This window comes from Syngnathoides biaculeatus, chromosome 5 (assembly GCF_019802595.1).
Source record: "Syngnathoides biaculeatus isolate LvHL_M chromosome 5, ASM1980259v1, whole genome shotgun sequence".
Classification (NCBI taxonomy): domain Eukaryota; kingdom Metazoa; phylum Chordata; class Actinopteri; order Syngnathiformes; family Syngnathidae; genus Syngnathoides; species Syngnathoides biaculeatus.
Window position 1 is genome coordinate 4,269,681 of NC_084644.1, and position 24,878 is coordinate 4,294,558.

Below are 24,878 nucleotides of genomic sequence, written 5' to 3' on the forward strand. Positions count from 1 at the left end.
CCTTACTCTTTTCTCTGTGCTTGTTATTTTTGCGATGCTGAATGGAGGCGCATCGGTAGGTGATGGTGACGAGGATGAGGGTCAGCAGCACGTCCGCGCTGACGATGCCTGCCAGCACGCCAGGCTCCAACTTGTAGCACGGCACCGAGCTGTCTGGCGAGTGGACCACACACAACGCGGTCACAAATCCAAATATTGTACAAATAATTGACACACTTGTCGTATGCCAGCGGCACGGGGGCCGGACCCAAATGCAGGACTCCAAAACGAGGACATGATATTAAGAGTGGTTCAATTCCAAATCAAGGTCATAGTCGGCGTAGCAGTCCGAGAAGGCAGAGGCACACAAACGCTAGACTAGAGGCGAGGTCCAAAAGCATGAAACGAGGTTCGATGACTACGTGGCAAAACTTGCGAACAAAAGCAAGACTAGGCTTTGATGGCTCAGACACGATGTTACTATGGGAAGCACTACAAAACGCCTGTCTTCTCACGCACTATAAAGCAGCGTCCACAGACAGTGACAATGCAACGAACTGGCAAATGCCGATGACACATTCCAAACTTAAATGCATGGCCGAATTAGAGTCCCAAATCCGACACTGCCCAGAGCGGTGGCCCGGCCCAGCCAGGCCATGCTCATGACAGTACTTACGTACAGAGCTCGTGCACCTACGTCATCAAATCATATCACTGGCCGGAAGTGCCGGTCAAACAAACAATTCTTCAATGCTAAGTCGGTTGGAGACAGAACGAAAATACGTCTTATAGTACAACGCACAGAGTCTTGTCCGATACAGTCAGACTTTTAGAAGGTGAAAATAAACGACGAAACGTGGGAAAATTAGATAGACTCGGCATAGAGGGCCCATATTTAATGCCGAAGTCGATGTTTTCGCCAATAAGAAATTGGACTATTAAGCCGCTTCCGGTTGTTTTGGACAAGTGGATCTACACATGGATCTGGTGAGTAAGTCGTTGAGATTAACACCGAAGAGTTTGAAAACGTAGAAAAGTCTGGAGGCACACAAATACTTCGTTGCGGGACCTGTTCTCAATCAGGAATAAATCCCACATAGTGACGGAGCCACTTGGATTTTTTCAGTTCAAATACCAATATTTCAATAAACGACCCTTGGTTTTACACAAACTCGCATTCATTAACTATGATTGAAAAAAAAAAAAGGTTTCTTTTCTTTTTTTTTATATGCATTAGAGTCATTTGAGAACAATGCATATTTAAAAAAAAAAAAAAAAGGGTTACCAAAGATTAACATGTGGCCGCAACACGCTTCCGTGTACGTCCGGTTCAATGTCCCCCACACCGTCGAGCAGCTCTTTTGGACCGTCAATTTGGAGCCGTGAAAACGGTGACGTCACGTGCACGAGCTCTACGGGTTACGTGTTACGTACAGTGAAGTGCATCCAATTAATTTATCTTGCGAGAAACATAACCATAACATAACATAAACACAAGTTCAGGAATTTTCCATAAGTTTTTGTAGGCCACACAAAAATTTGTTTTAGTGTTTAATGGAAGAAGAAAACACTTATTTGAAGTGTGCTTTCAGTAAGTACAATACAGTACTTCAGTAAATGTACTTCCCTTACTGTGTACTTCCCGGTCCTGCACATACGTTTGGGGAAACTTTGTGGGCATTTGCATGTTTTGACTGGCGAGTGTCCTGCTGGATTGTTTGCGCTTCCTCGCGTTGACTTACCTGAACGTGCCACCGTGAGAGCTTTAGGAGAAAAATAAAACGAAAAAAAAAGTTGAACATCACTTTCACAACACCTATTGGGGCAGATTATCTTCTGACAGTTTCCGTAATGAAACTGTTTTTGCGGTCTTGTTTTCCTGCCACCCATCAAAGTCAAAAACGAAAGTGGGCCCACTTACTGCAGACTGCGCAGATGAAAAGGAAGAATGATTTGCTGGAGGCCATCGTCGCTGTGGGCTCTCTGAAAGGCAAAGTAAAGGATGACAGAGATTAGATAGATAGATAGATAGATAGATAGATAGATAGATAGATAGATAGATAGATAGATAGATAGATAGATAGATAGATAGATAGATAGATAGATAGATAGATAGATAGATAGATAGATAGAGAGATAGATAGATAGATAGATAGATAGATAGATAGATAGAAAAGTTATGATAAATATATTCCTCTATTAGTTTTAGAAAACCTTAGCTAGATAGATACATCCACTTTTTGATCATATTACTTGCACTGTATGCGGGGTTTTTTTAAAAATATTTTTTTGTCATTTTTATTGTTTTTATCCCATTTTAAATGTTTTATCTCTTTGTTTTCAAATTCCTTTAATCATGTAAATCACATTGAGTTACCTCGTGAATGAAATGCGCTATACAAATACATCAAGATGTAACTGTAACTGTAGTTTTCTATTTATTTATTTTTTTGCAACAATGCCTTGATGTTGTATCTTTTTTTTTTTTTGCCCACGATGTTCTTCGATTTTTATTGTATTTTATTGCACATTGTGGAGAAACACTCATCATTTCGTTCTATGCACAGCATATAATGACAATAAAGGCTTTTGATTTGATTATTTGAAATTTGCTTTGCTTTAAACCAAAATTTGTTAAAAAGATATACACACGTGCACGCGCATTAATCATAAGGAGATTTTTCAGCACGGGGATCGTTCAGACCGTCACACCGGACGAGATCGGCAACTCAAATGGTGACCACGGTTCAAATTCCTCAGTCCACCTCTGTTGCGTGACAACAATTTATGTACATTAGTGTGCCGCAGGAAGTTATCCAATTTTAAGTAATTGCTAAAAAAAAAAATAATAATAACATTTATTTCCAAGAAATTATGTATCTTTATTCATCTATTCATGCCAGAGAGGAACAATGACAGACAGAACAAAAAAAATCCTCTTCTATTAGCTGGCAGGACGTACATACAGTAATTACAGTAAAATGGATTACTGTAACCCATTTTTGGGGACATTTACTTTTGTTGTTGTGCCGTGGTTAGGGTTAGGATTTTTCAGTTGAAAAATGTGTGCCTCGGCTCGAGAAAGGTTGGAAATCACCGGGTTAGGGTGAATGACTGGAAGGTGGTTCTGTTAACGCGTACACATTTATCAAAAGCGTTTTGCAATATACTGACATTTAGCTCGATTACTTTTTACTATTTCATTTGGGTTTTGATCACAAGTGTTTAAAAGTATGTAGTATGTAATGGTACTGATTAATATAAGTTGTGTTGGAAAAGTTATGCTCAATATAAACACACATGTACATCGCATCTATGTAACGCAGGGGATTTTAACCTTAGAGTAAATCTACGATAAAATTTACATAAATGCTCTTACTTTCAGTGCTGTGCCATCAACGAAGATGATGAACGAGAAGTGACTGGAGTTGCTCTTTACTGTTTTTTTGTTCTTTCCGACCTCTTTTTTTCCACCTCCGTGATTGTTTCATTTCTCAACATACTGTACATCGCTTCGACCGTCACTGCATATGATCCTTCTCGGTGGACCCGAGGTACCATCTATTCATACTGAAGAAAATCAAATAAAATCAGGTAATTAAGCAGGATTAATGATAATAAAAAATAATAAAAACACAAAAGCATTGAAAAAAAAAAAGAATAGTGAGCGGCCTTGCCTGCTTTGCACATCCACTCAGAAAATAGAAATTTAAGCCGCCCCACCCTCACATTGTTCATACCAGGCATTACTGTCGTACATCACCAACAAGCTTTGAGGAACCTTCAAAATAAAAGCTTACCAATAAGACGGACGTCAAATCACCCGGAAAGGCTGATTTGAATTCATTGATCTGATATCTTATCCAAAACATAAATGGTAAATGCACTGTATATTCCAGCGTTCCCGCGACCCTTATTAGGATAAGCGGCTCGGGAAAATGAATTAACGGATGGGTACTTGCAGTTGAAGAAGCATCCCGGAGCCGTGCCAGCAGTGACCACAAGGTGTCGTCACCGAGCCACGATGATATTGCAGCAAACAGTTTCAAGCGCCTGCAGTGAGGGGAGACAAGCAAGGAATTTAAAACGCTAAATAAATATTCTGCTATGTGGGGTTTTAAAATGACAACTCGCTAAAATTATTCAATTATATATATATACACATCACTGCAAGGGGGGGGGAATCATTTGCGCCCTCTTTTATGTTGTTTAAAGGGGAAATCCTGTGTTTTTCATGAACAGCGTATCCAATACGTCATGTAATATGTACTCCATTTTGACAATGTGATGCGAAATCCTCTCCCATTTAATCGTGTTTTTTTGAGAAGATTTTTGTCGACAATTACGAATTTTCAGGGGCGCTGCCATTTTCACGAGTCACATGATCTACTTGGGCGTATGTGACGTGCCACAACAAAGGCTCGATGACACGCGACACCATTTATGCCCAGCGCTGATTTCCCGGATTATCCTCACCTGATGAAGAAATAGAAGTATCGGTTGATCGGGAAGACAGAGGAATACTTTCATACAGATCTGAACTTGTGGCTGTAATTAATGTTGAATATTTTTTGATGGTTCTTTGGACGGGAATGACGCAAAGTCTGACGGGTGAGGTCCGGCGGCGGGCTGCGAGCAGAGCTTTCAGGTAGCGGAGGCCTTTAGCCGAGCTTCGGTGGTGGCGGAGGCCTTTAGCCTAGCTTCGGCGTCCCGGGCTAACGGCCTCTGCGCCCGGAAGCTCGGCTCATGGCCCGCCGCTGCCCGCTTCGTTAGCCACGGACGCCGAAGCTAGGCTAAAGGCCTCCGCCACCACCGAAGCTCGGCTAAAGGCCTCCCCGGACGTTGGAGCTCGTGGCCCGCCTTCGGTGGCGGCATAGGCCCTTAGCCTAGCTTCGCCATCCGGGGCTAACGGCCTCTGCCGCCTGGAACCTCGGCTTGCGGCCGCCGACGGAGCTCGCTCGTCAGACTTTGTGTCATCATTCCCGTCCGAAGAACCATCCGCGGCTGCCGCCCCGGAGGTGCCGGGGGGGCCTTTGTTTACGCACTTATGTCGCACGTAGGCCTCCGAGTAGTCAGACTCTGCGTCATTCCGCCTGAAGAACCATCCAAATAGTCAACATTAATTACAGCCACAGGTTCAAATCTGTACGGAAGTATTCCTCCGTCTTCCCCGATCAGCCAGTACTGCTATTTCCTCATCAGATGAGGACAAATCAGAGGAAGTCAGCGCTGGGCATGAATGGTGTCCCGTGTAATCGAGCGCTTGGAACCCCACGTAACACGTCACATCCGCGCACGTAGGTCATGTGACTCGTGAAAATGGCAGCGCCCCTGAAAATTCACAATTGTCGATAAAAATCTTCTCAAAACACTATTAAATGAGAGAGGATTTTACTGTCAAAATAGAGTACATATTACATGGCCTATTGGATACACTCTTAATGCAAGCACTGGATTTCCCCTTTAAGAACTTTCTATCCTTGGCTGGAATTTTGCTTTGTTCAGTTCTTGTCGGTTCTTTGTCAAGTCAGTTGTCTCACCAGTCATGTTTTTGGTGACAGATGTCCTTTTTATTGAGGTTTTTCTTTGTTACATAGTTTAGTTCCCCTTTCTTGAAAATTAAATATCATTTTGAACTGCTGCCTTGGCTCCTTGCACTTGGGTCCTCCACATTTTTAGCCTTCCTCATGTTGAAAACCCTAACCGTCAACCCCACCCCAAGAAGTTCTCAATCAGCGAACCAAGATTTCAACTGCACTTGATCTCACCTCTATTTATTAACATCTTTTTTTCTAGTAACAATACTTAGCATTTGTATTTTGTGGTACAAATTATGGACATGTGTTTTGAATATAGGGAGTAAAAGTCCGGCCATCCATTCATTTTCTTCACCGCTTATCCTCACGAGGGTTACGGGGAATGCTGCAGCCTACCCCGGGGGTCAACAGGCAGGAAGCGGGGGACACCCTGAACTGGTTGCCAGCCAATTGCAGGGCGCCCTCACAATCCCACCTTAGGGCAATTTAGAGTGTCCAATTAATGTTGTATGTTTTTGGGATGCAGGAGGAAACCGGGGTGCCCGGAGAAAGGGGGAGAACATGCAAACTCCACACTGGCGGGTCCGGGATTAAACCCGGGACCTCAGAACTGTGAGGCCAACGCTTTACCAGCTGGTCAACCGTGCCCCCGGAGTAAAAGTCATCAGAAAAAATATAGTACAGATCCATCAGTCCATCTGTCCGAGTTTCCGGTTCCAGTAGCTTTAGCAAGGACACCCAGACTTCCCTCTCCCCAGCCACTTCATGCAGCTCTTCTGGGAGGGACATTCCCAGGCCAGCCGAGAGACGTCGTCTCTCCGGCGCGTCTGGAACACCTCACCAGGGTCGCGTCCGGGAAGCATCGGAATCAGACGCCCCGCCCACCTCATCTGGCTCCTCTCAATGCGGAGGAGCAGCGGCTAAACTCTGAGCACCTCCTGGAAAAACGAGGTTCTCCCCCGGCGGACCGACGGAGTCCCCAGCGGGAGCGATTTCCAGCACCCGACTCGAAGTACTCCAAAAGCAACTCCAAGCGAGTGACTGTCTTCTAGTCCAGGGTTGTTAGGTTTAAACCCAATTTCTGGATGAATTATGCAAACGAAGTAACAGAAGAGGTCTTTAATTTCGCCCGTGGAGACATGCGTTTAGTTTAGCTGACCAGCTGCAACTCCAACACCCGTTCCGAGTCAGCCTTACCGCTGTCCCCCTTTTTTTCAGCTTCTCAAAACAAAGGGTCACAAGATTACAAAACAAACGGAGGAACAGATGACAATACCAACACAAAGGCAAATACAGAGATGAATATCAAGCTAACATTTATAACAATCGTGTTGAGGAGTACCTGCTTTGAAGTCAGCAAGGGGGTGCATCACTCCTCGAGGTGTCGCTGGGTCACACTTCGGGTCGCACGGCCGCTCGCAAAGAGTACGATTCAGGCGAGGATGATATAAACAAACGGATGATAGAATAATAAATCTAACAAGGGCGTAACCTGTCTTTTATATTGAGCCAGCTCGGCAGCAACCCTAATGAGGATAAGCGCTATGGATGGAATTCAGCTAAAGCTCTAGATGACATTTTATTATTAAAGGATTTCAGTGAAATTGTTATATTTAGCACCTGTCTTTGTTGTTCTTCTTCAAATATACAGAAGAGGAGTTTACAGGATGTGCAAATATAATAAAGTATTGATATTGAAATATGAATACTCTGGCTTAAGGCTGACGGTGTAATCATATTATCATTATTACTTAGTCAAATACAGCCATCTTATTTCAGAATGTTCTGGTTATTTCAAGGAACAGTGAAAGTGGGAAGTACATATAAATATGGAAACACACACGCACACCCAGCCACGCATGCAGACAGACACACATGCACGAGCACACACAAGAAAGGGCGTGGATGACACACACGTGTAGGCGGCGTGTCGTCTGTGTACAAGCAGCGGCGAGTAGTCAACAAGAAGGCAGACAGACCTCAGGCAAGCACGCGTCACACATCTGCGCGACGTTCGATTTCTACTCTCAGAGCAAGCGAGACGTCAGAGGCATGCACTGTGATAAAGGTGAGCGCATTTTCAATCCATTTTTCATTCATATCTTTCACTGAATGGCCATGCGACACCTTTCCCACACGCAATAGATCCCATAATTGTTCTTTTCCATTTATTTCCCTTTAGTTTTGTTTACATTTTTCCTTCAGTTTCTCCCATTTATGTTTCAGCCATCCGGGTCCCGTACAGCAATTGTCCTCCTAGTTAGTAGCAGTTTTTGAGTACTTCGTGTATGTCTTTGACCAAACAAGAACAAATCTTCCTTGTCTCTTATTTTATTTTATTTTATTTTATTTTTCTCTCTCTCACGCACTCTGATTCTGTTCGACCACAAAATGAGGAAACGGGACAGAGGGCCGCTCGTTTCTTTCACTCTTTCTGCGAGGAGCGAGCCCAGAAGAGAGAGATCGTTGGAATCCCCGTCTCGCCTCCCACGCACGTGACTCAGTGTCCAGGGCTTTCCACGGCCTGTATTTTAACATAGTCAAAGGGCAACCCGGGGCGCTGCAGCTCGGGGTGGGGGGCATCAGTGCGAAACCAGATAAAAAGATCACACTCTTCAAAATCCCACAGTATGGGGGGGGGAGGGGGGGGGAGGAACAAACCCATATTGGGACGCTCGACTCGTGGACAGCACTTGTGTCAGGTTGAGGCGGCTCGCCGATCGTCAAGTTCGCCGTTTTGTAGTTCGGTCTTGTCAGATCTTTGTGCGCCCTTACAAGAATGAGGGAGCAGATAGAAAAGAAGACTCGTCACCAGGAAAGGAAAATCTTTTCGGGCGAGTTTGACTTGTTCCGAACTCGTTTTTTCACTGGAAATGAGCAGAACGAGAGCACATCCCCAAAAAAACGCAACATTAATTGGACACACTAAATTGCCCCTAGGTGTGATTGTGGGTGCGGCTGCTTGTCTCCATGTGGCCTGCGATTGCCCGGCAACGGGTTCAGGGTGTAACCCCGCCTCCTGCCCGTTGAGAGCTGGGATGGGCTCCAGCGCTCCCCGTGACCCTCGTGAAGATAAGCGGCAAGAAAATGGATGGATAGCAGAACGAAAAATTGCCAAAGGAGTACGAAGTAGAAATGAGCTTGAAATAAGTGAACATCGTCTGAAAACGGGCCACTTTCGAGACGACAAGTCTTATTTCAATGTAATTTGATTACTTTTAACGTGAAAAATGAAGTAGTCGAGTTTGTTAGTGAAAACTGCGCCACGCGACCTTTGGCGTCCCAAGCTAGTTTTTTCCAAGCTGCACCAAACGTCTTGAAAGTTTTCTTTTATTTTGCGTCAAGTGACCAAAGTTGATATTTCTGTGTAAAGATCAAACGGCTCAGACTGAGTTATGTATTCTGATAATGTGAGCGTTAGTGTGGGCACATTCCGCAATCGCACAAGGTCCGATTGTTTTAAATTTAGCGCTCGACGTGACAAGTGAGTCAGCACTCGTTATTCTTTTATCTCCTAATTGAATTCACATTTGTTAGGAAAGTATTTCGGTGCCGTTTTTAAACAAATGCAGAGTCCAAGCGTGGTACAGTGTCCAAGCGGTTCCCGCGTCTGTCTCACAGTGAAGAGGTTCGGGGTTAGAATGTCAGCTTTGGTCCTCCGTGCTTTGGCGGGTTTCTTGCTTTCCAAAATTGGGAGGATGAATAATCATAACTGGCGGCACGGTGGCTCAGCTGGTAAAGCGTTGACCTCACAGTTCTGAGGTCCCGGGTTCAATTCCGGCCCCACCGGTGTGGAGTATGCACGTTCTTCCCGTGCAGGTGTGGCTTTCCTCCGGGCACTCCGGTTTCCTCCCACATTGAAATTGTGAGTGCAACTGTTTGTCTCTATGTGCCGTGCGATTGGCTGGCGACCAGTTCAGGGTGTACCACACCTACTCCCCGTTGGATAGGCTCCAGCAATCCCCGCGACCCTCGTGAGGATGACGCGGCAAAAAAAAAAAAAAAAAAAGAAAATGGATGGATAGAAATGATGATCTCTAAAGACTCTAAATTGCCTGTAGATGCAAATAGTTGCTTGTTCATACATTCGTCATCGCTTTGACAAGAAACAGGAGATCACAGCTGTCACTTTCAGGATTAAAATAAATTGATGTTTAGGTGTTACTTTCAAAATCTTTAACTTCACCTCAAATCGCCGGCAAGGGGACTGAAAGTTGCGCAATATTTTGTCTCCTAACAGGACAATCGTCCCTAACCCGCAACAAAACTTCTTTTTCAGAACGGATGACGCGTAACGTGAAGCTTCTGGAATCTCATTCTTGAAGCTCTCACATTAAGAATTTCGAATATTCCTTCAAATCTGGACCAGGAAAAACTTACTTCGGGACATTTAACACATTTTAGATCATTCTCAATTGTTTTCTGTGACTAACCCACCAGGAAGAAGAAAAAAAAAAATTCCCCCGTACCCGCAGCCCCCGTGAGTACACCTGTATATAAATAACATTATATATAATGGATAACCCATCCATCCATCCATCCATCCATCCATTTTCTTAGCCGCTTATCCTCACGAGGGTCGGGGGGAGTGGTGGATCCTATCCCAGCTGTCAGCGGGCAGGACGCGGGGGTAACACCCTGAACCGGTTGCCAGCCAATCGCAGGGCACATGAAGACAAACAGCCGCACACACAATCACACCTAGAGGCGAATTAGTGTGTCCAATTAATGTTGCGTTTTTTTGGGATGTGGGAGGAAACCAGAGTGCCCGGAGAAAACCCACGCAGGCGCGGGGAGAACACGCAAACTCCACACAGGCGGGACCGGGATCGAACCCGGGACGTCAGAACTAATTGGCCAATGCTTTACCGTCTGACCCACCGTGCCGCCTACAAAGGATAATATCATGTAAAATTGAAGAAAGTACAAAATAAAAGGATATCCATCAACTTACTATAAAGAATAAATGTATAAATGTTCATGTTGTTAAGGGCAGAGGGTTGTGCCGTGCTATTTGAGAAGCACTAGATTAGGGGTATACAACTAAGTATTTAATAAGGATATTTAATTCTTGTTTGGATGAGAAAAAATTCTAAATCAATAAAATCTCACATGTATTATTTTCAAAGCTCCTGGACAACGTACGTTATCGAGTCATTCAAATCTGGGGAAAAAAAAAAAAAAAAAAAGAATTCTTCCAATAAATAACTTAAAGCCACAAGCGAACAACGTGACTATCGCCCCCCCCCCCATGTAGAAATTTTGGTCAAAACAGAAGTTGCAGTCGACAGAAAACAAGCGAACGTGGCGGCATGACGTGCACGTGTGTCACATCAAATAGAGGAAGATGTGGTTTGGGTTTCTGTGACACGACTACACAGGAAGATGTCATAGAAAAAATGTAGGCAATCCCTTTCTGAACGTTTTCTCTCCGACGTCACGTGTCTTCCTCATGGAGTCAGTGTGTCGGCTCACGGAGTGGAAATGTTTGTTTTTTTGTTCTGTGGTGTGCAATATTTTCTCATCGTTATCATTTACTTGTCAAAGGAAATATTAACCAAGCAAGCTCGTATTAGATACTGGATCAACTTTGGTGTAGCCAAATAGTATCAGTTGTATCTGGAACAAGGTTCTGCAAACTTAAAGGGGAAATCCAGTGCTTTGCGTGAACAGCGTATCTGACAGGTTATGTAATATGTACCCTATTTTGACAACCTGATGTTAAATCCTCTCTCATTTAATCGTGTTCTTAGAAGATTTTTATCAACAATTGGGAATTTTCTGGGGCGCTGCCATTTTCGCGAGTCACATGACCCACGTGCGAGGATGTGACGTGTTACGTGGGGTTCCAAGCGCTCGATTACACGGGACACCATTCATGCCCAGCGCCGATTTCTCGTTTTTATCTTCATCGGATGAAGAAATAGCAGTGTCGGTTGATCGGGAAGACGGAGGAATACTTCCATACAGATTTGAACCTGTGGCTGTAATTAATATGGAATATTTGGATGGTTCTTCGGACGGAATGACATGGAGTCTGACTACTCGGGTCTACAAAAGCCGCCGGCGGCGGAGGCCTTTAGCCTAGCTTTGGCGTCATTTCCGTCCGAAGAAACATCCGCGGCTGCCGGCCCGGAGCTCCGGGGGCCTTTGTTTAGGCACTTATGTCCCGGGCGTAGGCCTCCGAGTAGTCAGTCTCCGCGTCATTCCGCCCTAAGAACCATCCGAATATTCAACTTTTACAGCCACAGGTTCAAATCTGTATGGAAGTATTCCTCCGTCTTCCCGATCAACCGATACTGCTATTTCTTCATCAGATGACGATAAATCCGAGAAATCGGCGCTGAGGATAAATGGTGTCCCATGTAATCGAGCCTTTGTTGCGGCACGTTCCGCCTGAAGAACCATCCAAATAGTCAACATTAATTACAGCCACAGGTTCAAATCTGTACGGAAGTATTCCTCCGTCTTCCCCGATCAGCCAGTAGTGCTATTTCCTCATCAGATGAGGACAAATCAGAGGAGTCAGCGCTGGGCATGAATGGTGTCCCGTGTAATCGAGCGCTTGGAACCCCACGTAACACGTCACATCCGCGCACGTAGGTCACGTGACTCGCGAAGATGGCAGCGCCCCTGAAAAGTCGTAATTGTCGATAAAAATCTTCTCAAAACACTATTAAAAGAGAGATGATTTAACATCACATTGTCAAAATAGGGTACATATTACATAACCTGTCAGATACGCTGTTCATGCAAAGCACTGGATTTCCCCTTTAACCTCAGCCTCTACTGTAGCGTCCAGTCAATGCGCCTTATATATGAAAAAAAGTTTTCAAATGGGCCCGTCATTGAAGGTGCGGAAAATAGGGTACTCAAAAAGCCCAAAAAAAAAAAATAAAAAAATCAACACGTTACCTTTCGGTTCTCACACAGCGCCGAAGGAGAAGCCGCGTGGCAACGCGACCACATTGAAGAAACTTTTGGAAGACAAGCGAAAGCGGGAGACGTGCTCCGGTTTGACCTCTTACGCCGCAAACCCCACCGCTCTCATGCTTACTGTAAGAAAACATCTTGCAGCAGCTAATCTGATAACTCACAGTACAATTTAGTTCACGACGTCACTTTTTTTTCTGTACTTCCTCTCGTAGCAGATGCCGGTGTCAGAGCAACTGACCTGCCAAGGTAAGACTTTGACAATTCCTGTACGAGAGCGTCGCAAACAACGATGACTCGATTATTTGGGGTTCAATGTGCCTGTATTTGTCATTTGGAAATACCCTGCACCGCGGCAGGAAGTAGACCAGGGCCAAAGGTGCCAGTATCAGTGAGATTTGATTGGAATGCACCCACTGGTCACATCATTAGATCGAATTCATTAAAAGTTAAAGTAATAATAATAATAATAAACAAAAATCAAATTATTTATCAAACATCAAGTTAGAGCCAATGCGAGAGCTGCCTCGAAACGCCGCTTTTGAAAATCACTTGAACCTCTTTCCGGCCAAGGAACCTCATTTGTTCTTTTTAGTCAATCAACTAACATAATTGACCATAACAACAATATGAAAATAACTCAAGAGGATTAAACAGTATCCCGTCACTAACAACAACAAAAATGAGCTTGTAAAACATCCAGATATGTAAACTCCTGATTGAGTTTATTTTTGTGATTGTAGCTGGCTGAGAGGATGTTCATAATACCTACAAGTACCTTTTTTTAAAAATCTTTCAAGAAAAATCATCATCATAATAATAATGTGGTTGTAATAATTGTTTTAGAAACAAGCAGTTCAGCACCTCCGCGTTTTGCACCATTACGTATGTTTAAAGTACAAGCGCGCTATTAAAAGATGCGTACTGTATCTAACAATCCATTCATTTTCTGAGCTGCTTATCCTCACAAGGAGGGCGGGGAGTGCTGGAGACCATCCCGGCCCTCAACGGGCAGGAGGCAGGGTACACCCTGAACTGGTTGCCAGCCAATCGCAGGGCACATGGAGACAGGCAACAGTCGCACTCGCAATCACACCTCGGGGCAATTTAGAGGGTCCAATTGATGTTGCATCTTTCGGGGATGTGGGAGGAAACTGAAGTACCCACCTGGAGAAAACCCACACAGGCACGGGGAGAACATGCACATTCCACACAGGTAAATCCGGGATTGAACCCGGGAACTCAGAACTGTGAGGCCAACACTTTCCAGCTGCTCCACCGGGCCGCTATCTAACAATCAAAACAGGGAATCTATAAAGAAGAATTTCCATGGAGAGATTTGGTATTTGCATACAATAATTGCCCGATGTCGTTCTTCTTCAGGTGCATCAAGCAGCTACGCAGACTCGACAGCTGTGAGCGCCGATCACTGGGGGCCAATCCAGGACTCCCTTCTCTCCTATGACCCCAACCAAGGCGGACAGACCTTCCCCGTGGGCTATGACGTCACCATGGACCCGGATTTCAACCCCCAGCAGCATCTCCAGGGATTTGCGCCTCAATCCTACGTGAGGAGAAACGACGAAAGCCTTTTTAAATCCGCAATTTCAAGTCGAAACTTGAGCCGGTGGTCTTTCGCGCAGGGGTGCCAGATGGGAGCCGCGGGTCAGAGCACGGTTTCGACTTGGTCCTCTTTGGAGCCAAGTCAGGCCCCTCAAGCCTCTTTTGGGTCGTGCTTGGACGCTGCCACGCTGGAGAATGCCAGGATGCTGCTGAGAGAGATGGACTACGCCAGAATCATCGGCCAGGATGAGGACGGCGACACGTGAGTGCTCATCAGTGTCTTCCTGACTGTTGGGACTTAAAATCGGAAATTTTTTGGAGCAACGTTGTGTGTCCTGATTAGGGAAATATTGTCATTGTCATCAAGCGGCCATCAGAATCATCTCTATTGCCAAGTATGAAAAAACACACAAGGAATTCATCTCCGGGAGTTGGAGCCGCTCGAGTACGTGTCGAGTACGACAACAGACAGACAGTAATTTGAAAGAGAATATTTTTGAGCAATAAACTGTGGATGGTAATTTTTTTTTTTCCTTTGGACAATACTTCAAAAGGATGCAGAATCCTCGAGCAGTGTATGCAATTTAAATCTGAAATAGTCTGAAAAAGTGTCGATTGTGCAAATGCTTCAGGTACTGCTCAGATGTGCAAATGGTGCAATGGTAATTGGACCGTCAGAAATATGACAACAAAGTCAAGACAAAAAAAAAAAATTGGCAGTATATTCCAGTTGAATTGTTATGTTAGTTGTTTAAGAAGTTAATTGCGAGAGGGAAGAAGCTGTTGGAATGTCTGCCGGTTTTGGTTTGCATTGTTATGTGGCGCCGACCCGAGGGAAGGAGCTGGATGTGAAGGGTCCAAGAGGATTTTCCTCGCTCGTGTCATAGTTCTGGTCACCTGCAAGTCCACGAGGGTGGGTGGCTGTGGGCTGGGGTGGGAGGTCAGATCAAAATAAATAAATCAAAGATAGCGCAATGGACCTTTCCGATGGCGATCTTAAGCTCCGCCTCCTGAGCCATGTCCCGCAAGCTTCCAAAATGGCGACTGAACATAACAGGTTTGAAGTCGATTCTCTATCGCATATTCCAGATAATATTGCAGGTATGTTTTCTGCCAAATGCGTCAGACTTGTCCAAGGGACTTCTACAGAGAGGTCTCAACTATTTCCCGCAAGGATATGTACACGGAATTAAGATTTTGGACAGAGCAGGACGCAAGATCAGAGTTACGGCGAAATGTTGGCGATTGACGCAAAAAAAAGTTTGACGCCTCACAAACTTCATATTGAAAACCAACTGGATAAAATACTGGAATCGTACTGCACATGTTTAAGCAGGGTGAGTACTTTTGACTTGGACGGATCACGAGTAATATCATTGTAGTCTTCATAATAAGCGAGTGGGTGTATTCATTTGACTCGGCTCTTAATGGAGCCCAGTGCTCTGTCTTAAAAGTCTGATGTGACAAATGGGCAGCTTGACATTTCTCTTGCATGACATCACGCATTTACGTATCACTAAGCCGACTCTTCGGCATAAAACATGACGCACTTTGTTCGGCAGGTCAGTGATACGCTAACAAAGTGAAAGTTGTTCTCATGCAATGTGTAAAGCATTGATAATAGTTCAGTCAAACTCAGAGAAGATACTTCTCCCTCACTTACCCTCGAACATACAGCCTCGTGTTTGTTGACATTGTCCACATTTAGTTGTAGGTGCGCTCTTCCGCGAGCCCTAATCCATCGTAGACACTTCGTCAATCATGTTTTAGACGTTGGAAAATGAATCCTTGTAAGCTAGCAGGATATCTTTCATCAGAATTGCACGTTCCCCATGCGCATCTGAGGGCCATTTTCTTTGGAACGTTAACTTTTCCAAGCGCCCGCGACTGACAGCCAGCATTGCTTGTGGGACAATACGGCGAGAGGGGCGTGTCAAGCCAGGGGTTAAGACAATGCGGCTATCTGATTGGCTATTGTTGTACAAATGATTGACAGGTCGGAAAGGTCCATTATTATGGGGATCCATTATAGTATCGAAGATTTATTTTTGACTCGACTCCTATAGGACTGCGAATAGCTGGGTTTCACTGTCTATAAAACATTGGTGCAATAAAATAAGGGAACATAACTGAAACAGACCAGCTGATTTAAGTGTTGTGTTTATTGTTATTGAATTGGTCATGCTATATAACAAGTATTTCATTTTACGTTTTGCTTTCCCTTTCCTTCAGAAGTAGCGACCGGTTTGCTTTTCACTTACATGTCGTGTTGCGTTACTCTGGTTGTCATCGGTAAAGTAGTGTGAAACTGTCGAATCGCAAGTTGCGTTAGTTTTATTGCTGATGGGCAATGGCCGGGTGATCGGCATATGTCCATTTTTTTCGTTGACCAACGGGGGCAAAAGTGACTTTCTCCTTTGAACTCCGTCTACCGACACAAAAACATCGCCGACTTCTTATCACGGCTACAACTCGAATCAACCCACGTATTGCCATCTTCCGTGTTATGAATGACTGTTTACGAGTGTCTTGACTGGTGAGTCATACGTGGCATATAATGAGCTTATGAGGTAACTGGGTCAAATTTATGAGTTGAGTTGCTTCCCACACGTTGTCGGCCGTGTTTTCACAATTAAACAGCCGCTTATTGGAATACTTGGAAATTCCAACTTTTGATTATTATAGTAAAGGGGTGGTTTTTTTTCACCCCTCCCCCAGAATTATGATTGTAAAAATTTCATAATGGCAGCACGATGTTGTAGTGAATCCAAATCTCCTCCCAAGCATTCGTGCGTAAAATCTGCGACTTCTCCCTTTGCTTGCGTGCGTTTTCGGCAGGTGCTCCGACTGCCCCTGACATTCCTCAAACGTAAATCTTAAACATAATCTTATCTAAATCATATCTACAGTTCACATGTGACCCTCGATTGATGCTAAAGTAGATGAATGGACGGACAAAGTATGTACGGTAATTTGCGGCCTACAAGTCGCGGCTTTTTTCACATGCTTTCAAACCCTGCGGTGTATGCGGTGATGCGGCACTAGCGTTAGCGCGGCGCTAGTGTGAGCGCAGCTGCTTATAATCCTCGGTAAACAGAAAGAGGGGGTCAGGGGTCAACACCGCGGTCCCCGCGAGCGAACGGTAGCCCGCGAGGACCATGTAAGGCGCCCGCGAGGTATGTTCTAATAATACCATAGCCAACAAAATGTTACTATTATTTGTGCGTTAAATTCTGAATCTGACTTGCTTACGTGAATTAAAATTTTAAAATACTTTTAATGTCATTTACTACAATTAATTAAAACAAAAATATTTTATGTACGTGTAGTGAATCTGAAGTTTCCAGCAAACACGTCACGTAGTCCTTCATACGATCGATGCTCACGAAGTAGCCCTCAGCCTCAAAAAGGTTGTTGAGCCCTGGTTTAAAGCTAGCCCCGCTAGCGCCGTGCTAGCGTTAAACTCTTTCTGTGTACCGATGCTTATAACCAGGTGCGCTCTGTAGGTCGGGAATTACGGTACATTTTATGGAGTGGACTGTATTTTTTTTTCATGTTTATTGGCCTCATTTTAGCCAATAATTACGTTTCTTTGCCTAATTATGATGATTATTTTTTTGGGTCAGCATCCTGCATATCTACACCGCTAAAGGTCTGAGAGAGTGGGCCTTCGCCGCCGCAGAGAAGCTGAGGGATCTGGGGAAGCTTGACGCCAAAGAGCACAAAGGCAAAGTACGGGCAAATTATTGGAATACAAGAATACGTTTTTAGGAATTGTCATTCTACAAAAAAAATGTTTTTCCAGACTGCTTTACTGGTGGCAGTAACAGCGAACCAGCCGGACATTGTCAAAGATCTGTTGTCATTCGGAGCAGACGTCAACGCTTGCGACGTCAAAGGACAAAACGCTCTTCACCTGGCCGCTCACGACTGCTCGCCTCAGATATTACAAGTAACGGGCCAAATATGCTTTTTTTCCTCCCCAATGTTTCTGTGGAAACGCATCACACAGTCAATCAGGTCATATTTACAAATATATATGATGGCGCAATGCCAAATGAATGCACACATGGCCACTAGAAGCATATTTGAATGCTATGTAGCGCTTGCTGTAATCATGTCTTCTGAAATATTCACACGCAGTGTAAATTAATTATGCTTTTTTTCCCCCAGGTAATTCTGTCCAACAGACCTGCAATCAACCTCGAGGCGAGAGACTTTGAAGGTAACGACTTACAATAAAAGGAAATTAAAGGGCCACGGACAAACCTATAAACTTTGTAAAATAGTTATTGTGAAAATTACATGGAATATTATTCATTTCGATGTCGATACGAAAAAATAAAGACGAGCGGAGAGTGTGTCATTCATGCGCAAAATTGCGGAGGTCTCACCCGGCATCCCAGTGGCAGCCATAGTGCCTGCTACGTCATCAGCAGAGGTCACACTGGGAGGTTTGCCTCTGAAAACACGTAGAAGCACCTGCTATAGGAGACGAAGAACAGAGATTTTCGGGTTTTTCCGACAACCCTTCTGACGGAATCGCTTTTCGAAAAAGAGAACATCTCACAGTGGAGTGAAGTGACCGAGCCATAGTTAGATGATATGCGGCTCACTTCTAACTAACAACAGACTCCCTGACAGTATGTAGCGTGCTCAGCCGCAAGTGACGAAAACGCTGTAAAGCAGCGCGGCTCAGCACCGCGATGAGCCACCCCAGCTCGACGCTGCGATGAGCCACCCCCGGCCGAAGCTGTGATCGACGCGCACATCGACACATTTAGCACCCTTGATTTACATACGCCGATCTTTTGTTACGTTCTGAGAGGATTACGTCTTCCCCCCCAACTATTATTTTTGTAGTAGATCTATACACACCTACCTGTCATTTGGAACCCACGAAGCTCTCGTTCTTTACACCCGTGCAATCCATTTTTCACGACGAACTGGGTCTTTTGGACACGTATGAGGAGTAAATCCATCCTCCCAAGTGTTCGAAAAATATCCGGCAATATAACGAGCCGGCATTTTGGCAAACACGAAGGAACAAAGAGCTACCTTCCCGTAGGTAAAACTGGTGTAAACACACGAGACCGCCTGAGTGGGCTCCTGCTAATAACGCCACTTCCTGCTTCTCCTCCAAAACAAATCCCTCAAGAGGATTTTCATGGCGGGAGTGACAAAAAGCCATATACATCAAAATTCTGTTTTGTTGTGAAAAAATTGATGGGTGCATTCCGGGTGCCTTATTTAAAATTTAAATAACTTGCTAAAAATCATGCATTTCATGACAGTGGCACTTTAAAAAAAGAAAATAAACCGTCTGTCGCAGCAGAGAGGTTAATGTGTGGCCACAATCGCTTCCGTGTACGTTCCGTGGAGACGACTCTGTCCTCTTTTTTTTTCAGTCGTAGTTAAAGAATGCGAGTTTTGGCGAGACCAAAGGTCATTTAATTAAATGTTGTATTTGTATTGAATACGAGCTGAAAAGATCGATGGATTTCAGCAAAGGTTAACGTGTGGCCGGATACGCTTCCGCATTCACGAGTTTATAGCACTGACACAATTATTGTTTTTCACCTGTTAGTGGACTCCTTCATTTGTATGCTGCAAAAGTATTTTCATTTGTGTTAATTTGTCTGTATCGCAGGCATGACCCCTCTGCACCGCGTGGCCATTTCTCACAGCGTCACCATGAAGGGTCTGTTCGTCAGCGGGACGGCGAACGTTTTCCTGCAGGCCAAAGCGGCGGAGAAGCTCTCGTGTGTGCAGATGCTCGTCAATGCTGGCGCCTCACCGCTTAGCCAGGTGGAGTACAAAATATAGTTCAATTGCTGTGAGAGGAATGTTGGACATTTGCCCGATAACATTTGATTTGATGGGTGAATGAGAGGGGTGGAGGGGGAAGAGTGAGGTTCCGGGGAGAAAAGATAGCGAGGGTGGACGACTTCAAATATTTAGGGTCAACAATCCAGAGCAACGGTGAGTGTGGTAAGGAAGTGAAGAAACTGCGGAAGGTGTCTGGTGTGTTATGTGACAGAAGAGTCTCAGCTAGGATGGAGGGTGTGAATGACAAGGAAGTGGCAATGATTAGTAAGGGGGGGGAGGGTTAGAAAGGGACTGAACAGGCTGAAAAATGGAAAGACAGTTGGTCCCGATGACATACCAGTGGAGGTATGGAAGCAATTTGGAGAGGCGCCTGTGGAGTTTTTGACCTACTTATTCAAAAGAATACTTGCAGGAGAGAAAATGCGAGAAGAATGGAGGAAAAGTGTACTGGTTCCCATTTTTAAGAACAAAGGCGATGTTCAGAACTGGGGAAAACTACAGAGGAATAAAGATGATGAGCCACACAGTAAAGTTATGGGAAAGAGTAGTTGAGGCTAGACTCAGACCATAAGTAAGTATCTGCAAGGAACAGTATGGTTTCATGCAGAGAAAGATTACCGCAGATGCATTATTTGCCTTGAGGATGCTCGTGGAAAAGTACAGAGAAGGTCAGAAGGACCGACATTGTGTCTTTGTAGACCGAGAGAAAGCCCAAGACAGAGTAGTACCAAGAGAGGAACTGTGGTACTGCATGCAAGTCTGGTGTGGCGGGGAAACGGGTCCAAGCGGGGTGGAACAGTTGGCGGAAGGTGTCTGGTGTTCTATGTTGCAGAAGAGTTTCCGCTAGGATGGAGGGCAAAGTGGTGAGGCCGGCCATGATGTGTGGATTAGAGACGGTGGCACTGACGAATCAACAGGTAGCAGAACTGGAGGTGGCAGAAATGAAGATGCTGAGGTTCTCGGTCAGAGTGAGCAGGTTGGATAGGATTAGAAACGAGCTCATTAGAGGGATCACCAAAGTTGGATGTTTTGGAGAGAGAGCAGACTTCGATGGTTTGGACATGTCCAGAGGCGAGACAGTGAGTATGTTGGTAGGAGGGTGCTGAGGATGGCGCTGCGAGAGGAAGACCAAAGAAAACGTTGCTGCATGTGGTGAGAGAGGACATGAAGACTTGTGGGTGTTAAGAGAGGAAGATGCACGAGATACGCATAGATGGAAAAAGATGACACGATTTGGCAACCCCGTGCGGGACAAGTCGAAAAGAAAAGACATTTGATTTGATGTATTTTTTAAACTTACACATTCCATCGAACGTTTAGTTAAGGCTTTTACTGGAGGGTAACAAGTGCATACATATTGCCCCGAACGTTTTCTTCAGTCATTGTCTTTACAAAAAAAAAAAAAAAAAAAAGGGGGGAACTTCCAAATCCACCCACGATGATGTCATCACTTTTGTTTTCTTTCTGGGCTCATTTGCATATTCCAGAGCGTGACTTATTGCGCTTTTCTTCTTGTCGTGTGTGTGTGTCTTCTTCTTCTTTGCCACAATCTTTCCCACGATCCAATTGCAGGAAATCAAAAGCGGCAAGACTGTGCTGCACTTGGCGGTGAAGGAAGGAAACGTCGACCTGCTCCGCTATCTGCTCAGCATCCCCATGTACGACGTCAAAGACTTCGTCAACATGAAAGTGAGTCCGCGCGTTTGTGCCGCCGACAGCCGCGGACGCCTGGACTCACGGCCCGATTTCTGCTTCAAGGCGCACGGCCACACGGCTTTGCACATGGCGGCCTGTCTCCACGGCGACCCCCGGCAGGAGGAGATCCTGCGGCTGCTGCTGAGCCGAGGGGCCGACCCCAGCATCCGCAACCTGGAGAACGGCCTCCCGGCGCACCTCCTGCAGGCCGGAGTGCAAGGGGAGCGGGTGAGGCGCGGGCTTTTTATGTATTTATTTTTTGATGGTACTTGGATGTAATAAATGGTTAGTTACAACTGCATGCCAACCTATTGCTGTTTCCAGTGAGTGTATAATTAGAAAGCGAAACTGACGTCATCTTTTTTTTTATTTGATCTCCTGCCTTCCTATTTCCATCATCAAGCGTGACTTGTTTTGATTTGGTTACGTTTGGGAATTTGATTGCGGTTTCAATTGAAAGGGGAAAACATTTTTTTTTCCATTGTTTTTTTTTTTTTTTTACCCCCGCATGAAAAAAAGTAGCACGTATAACATTATTCAGTCCCTTTTTATTCCGAAATCAGCCAATAAGTAAATAACGCTTGCCCGGTTGAAAACTAATGTCGGTATCAGGTTCTTTGAAGACCTTGAAGGTTTGTTACAGAACAGAAGTGAACAAAACAGGAAGCCAAGTGGGGAGGAAAAAAAAAAAACAAGTTCATAAAAATCTCATGGCGCATTATAGTTCTTTGTCCCAAAAAAAGAAAAAGTACGGCACAAGTGGAAACTACCGCAATAGTAAATACACTAGTTCCCGGCCGACAGAGCGCCCCTGGTTATAAGCGTTAGTACACAGAAAGAGTTTAACGCTAGTGTTAGCGCCGTGGTAGCATCAAACTCTTTCCATGTAACCAGGTGCGCTAACGCTAGCGCCGCACTAACGCTAGCGCTGCATCACCGCATGAACCGCAGGGTTGTAAGCGTGTGAAAAAAGTTGCGGCTTGTAGGCCGGAAATTACAGTATATGTATTTTACTCTAATATTTAAGTAATAGGCGATGTGGTGACGCAACCGGTGAGACCGTTGGTCTCACATTTCTGAGGAGTGGGGCTCGAATCCCCGCCTCGCCAATGTGGGGGTTGTATGTTCTCCTCGTGCCTGTTTGGGTTTTCTCCAGGCACTCTGGTTTCCCCCCAGATCCCAAAAACATGCAACATTAATTGGACACTCTAAATTGCCCCTAGGTGTGATTGTGAGTGACCCTTGTGAGGATAAGCGGCTCATAAAATGGCTATATATCTAAGTAATAATTACCTCTTGTCTATATTTTACTCGTAGAACGATCTTAACCATAATTCTTTTCTACAATATATATTTTTAAAATCCTTTTAATTTAGAGTATATATTAAAGATACATAAATGACCTAAATCTCTAAAATAATATAAAATGAAAATATTTCAGGGTATTATTATTCACAATAAATCAATGAAGCAGCTATTGATTTGATGGATAATTGAAAGTAATAAATCAATAAATTTTAATTCTGTATGCTACAAAAATACATCAAAATGAATTGGACAAATATTATGGTATGTTATTTTGATAGCCTGTGGCTGGCCAGCAATGCTCTGAGCCTCTCAAAAATAATAAATAAAATGCATTTACGTTTGTTCACGGTGTCTGAATACTTTTGCAAGCCACCGCATGTGTATCGCTTCAACATTCTTTCAATTTTTTTTTTTGGAAGCTGAAATTACTGCTGAAGAAACGAAGCACTTCGACTCGTCGACGTCCGGCGGCCTCCCCGGACCAGGAGTGATCAGAAGTTACCGAGGAATTTTTTTTTTTTTTCCATGACACGTATGAATGTCTGAGGCTGATTCAAATTGGATTTCAACTCTTACTGTGATTCACTGTTGAGCTGCTTTTCAAAAAAACTATTTATATTTGTGTTATTTGTATGAAACGTTCATATGGAGGACTTTTTTTTTTATATTTCATAAAAACCCAAAACAACTTGATGCTATTTAAAATATATTTTATTAGAAAAATAGACGGGTACACACGCACAGTCTAATGAAATGCTAAATGGAGCGCGCCACTAAGCTGTTATTTTTTTATCAAATATAGTCAAGGAAACTGCACATTTGTTGTTGCAAAGTGGGGAAAAAATGTTTTTTTTTTTACAACTCCCTCTAGATCGGCAGCAAAATGGAATGGGTTGCTCCGTGGAGGCTGTCTCACCCTTTCACAACATTTTGGTGGGAATTGATTTGTGATATGCTGGCAAACAAACGGCCTCCTATCATATTTGGATGATAAATATTCATTTCAAAATACATTCATTGTTGTGGCTAAAATGTATACAGTGAAACTTAGCGAGATGATCTTGAAACACATTCACTGCCATTGACGGTTTTAGACGTAAATCCATGTGAATCGGGATTTAAAGGCAAATTAATTAATAATAATTAATCTTATTATCTCATTAGTTTGTGCTTGTGTATCTTATTTAGTGTTCAGTCAGGGTTTATTTTCCCTATTTGGTTGACAAAGTACTCATTTTGTAGAAATGTATTGATTTCCATGAAATCATCAGTCTGACCTGGAGGACTTTTTGTCATGATCGCATTGACGATGGTGAGATGCTGAATTCAATTTGCGCATTTACTGACGTTGACATTGCTCAGATTAAAAATGAGCACACTTGCTTTTGTTCTGTATGCATCATACTTGCGGATGTAACGCGTTTACTGCGTAAAAGTACTTTTAACTTGTTTGCTTCATGCCTGACGACAAGTCCGTGCAGAGATGAGTCGTGATCTAAACAAGTCTTCATCTTTGCCGTGTTCTTGTGAGTGTGTACACAAATGAGCAGCGTGGGGAAATTGATGCGCTCACAGGAACGTTGCAACAAATGCGACTCAGTCGCTCTTTGGGAATACGTGAAATTCATTTTCAAAAAACCAAAACCAATTCCTGACATCTTGAGTGTCATGACCAGAAACCACCAAGAGGTCAAACTTTCGCTTGACTGTCATTTCAGTGACTACAATAAACTTGAGGTCTGTGACTCATACGTGTTATTCTGGATGTTTGTTGGAAAGCAAAAGTCACCCGTTGATAATTCAGATACAGCGGTGCCTTGGTTCTCAAGCACAATCCGTTCCAGAAGGCCCTTTTTAAAAGTGAAACTTTCGAAAACCAAGGTGCGTTTTCCCATTACAATGAATGAAGAATGAAATAATGAGTTCCAAGCCTAAAAAAAACTTTTTTTTTTTTTTTTAGCTTTTCCTGATAATAAACTACATAGTAGAAATACATGTATAGTTGAAATACTTTATATAATTAATCATTTCAGA

At 44.0% G+C, this 24,878-nt stretch overlaps 1 protein-coding gene across 1 annotated transcript; it reads left to right on the forward strand.

Moving 5' to 3' along the window:
• Nucleotides 1–7,479: 7,479 nt before the first annotated feature.
• Nucleotides 7,480–24,518, forward strand: LOC133501019 (NF-kappa-B inhibitor delta). The gene is made up of 12 exons (XM_061820392.1): nt 7,480–7,584; nt 12,450–12,574; nt 12,665–12,698; nt 13,833–14,017; nt 14,093–14,274; nt 17,639–17,744; nt 17,818–17,964; nt 18,186–18,237; nt 19,663–19,820; nt 21,414–21,530; nt 21,600–21,764; nt 23,264–24,518. Exons 1-12 carry the CDS (start codon nt 7,569–7,571, stop codon nt 23,333–23,335), a joined length of 1,359 nt encoding a protein of 452 aa, XP_061676376.1. The 5' UTR covers nt 7,480–7,568; the 3' UTR covers nt 23,336–24,518.
• Nucleotides 24,519–24,878: the final 360 nt, after the last annotated feature.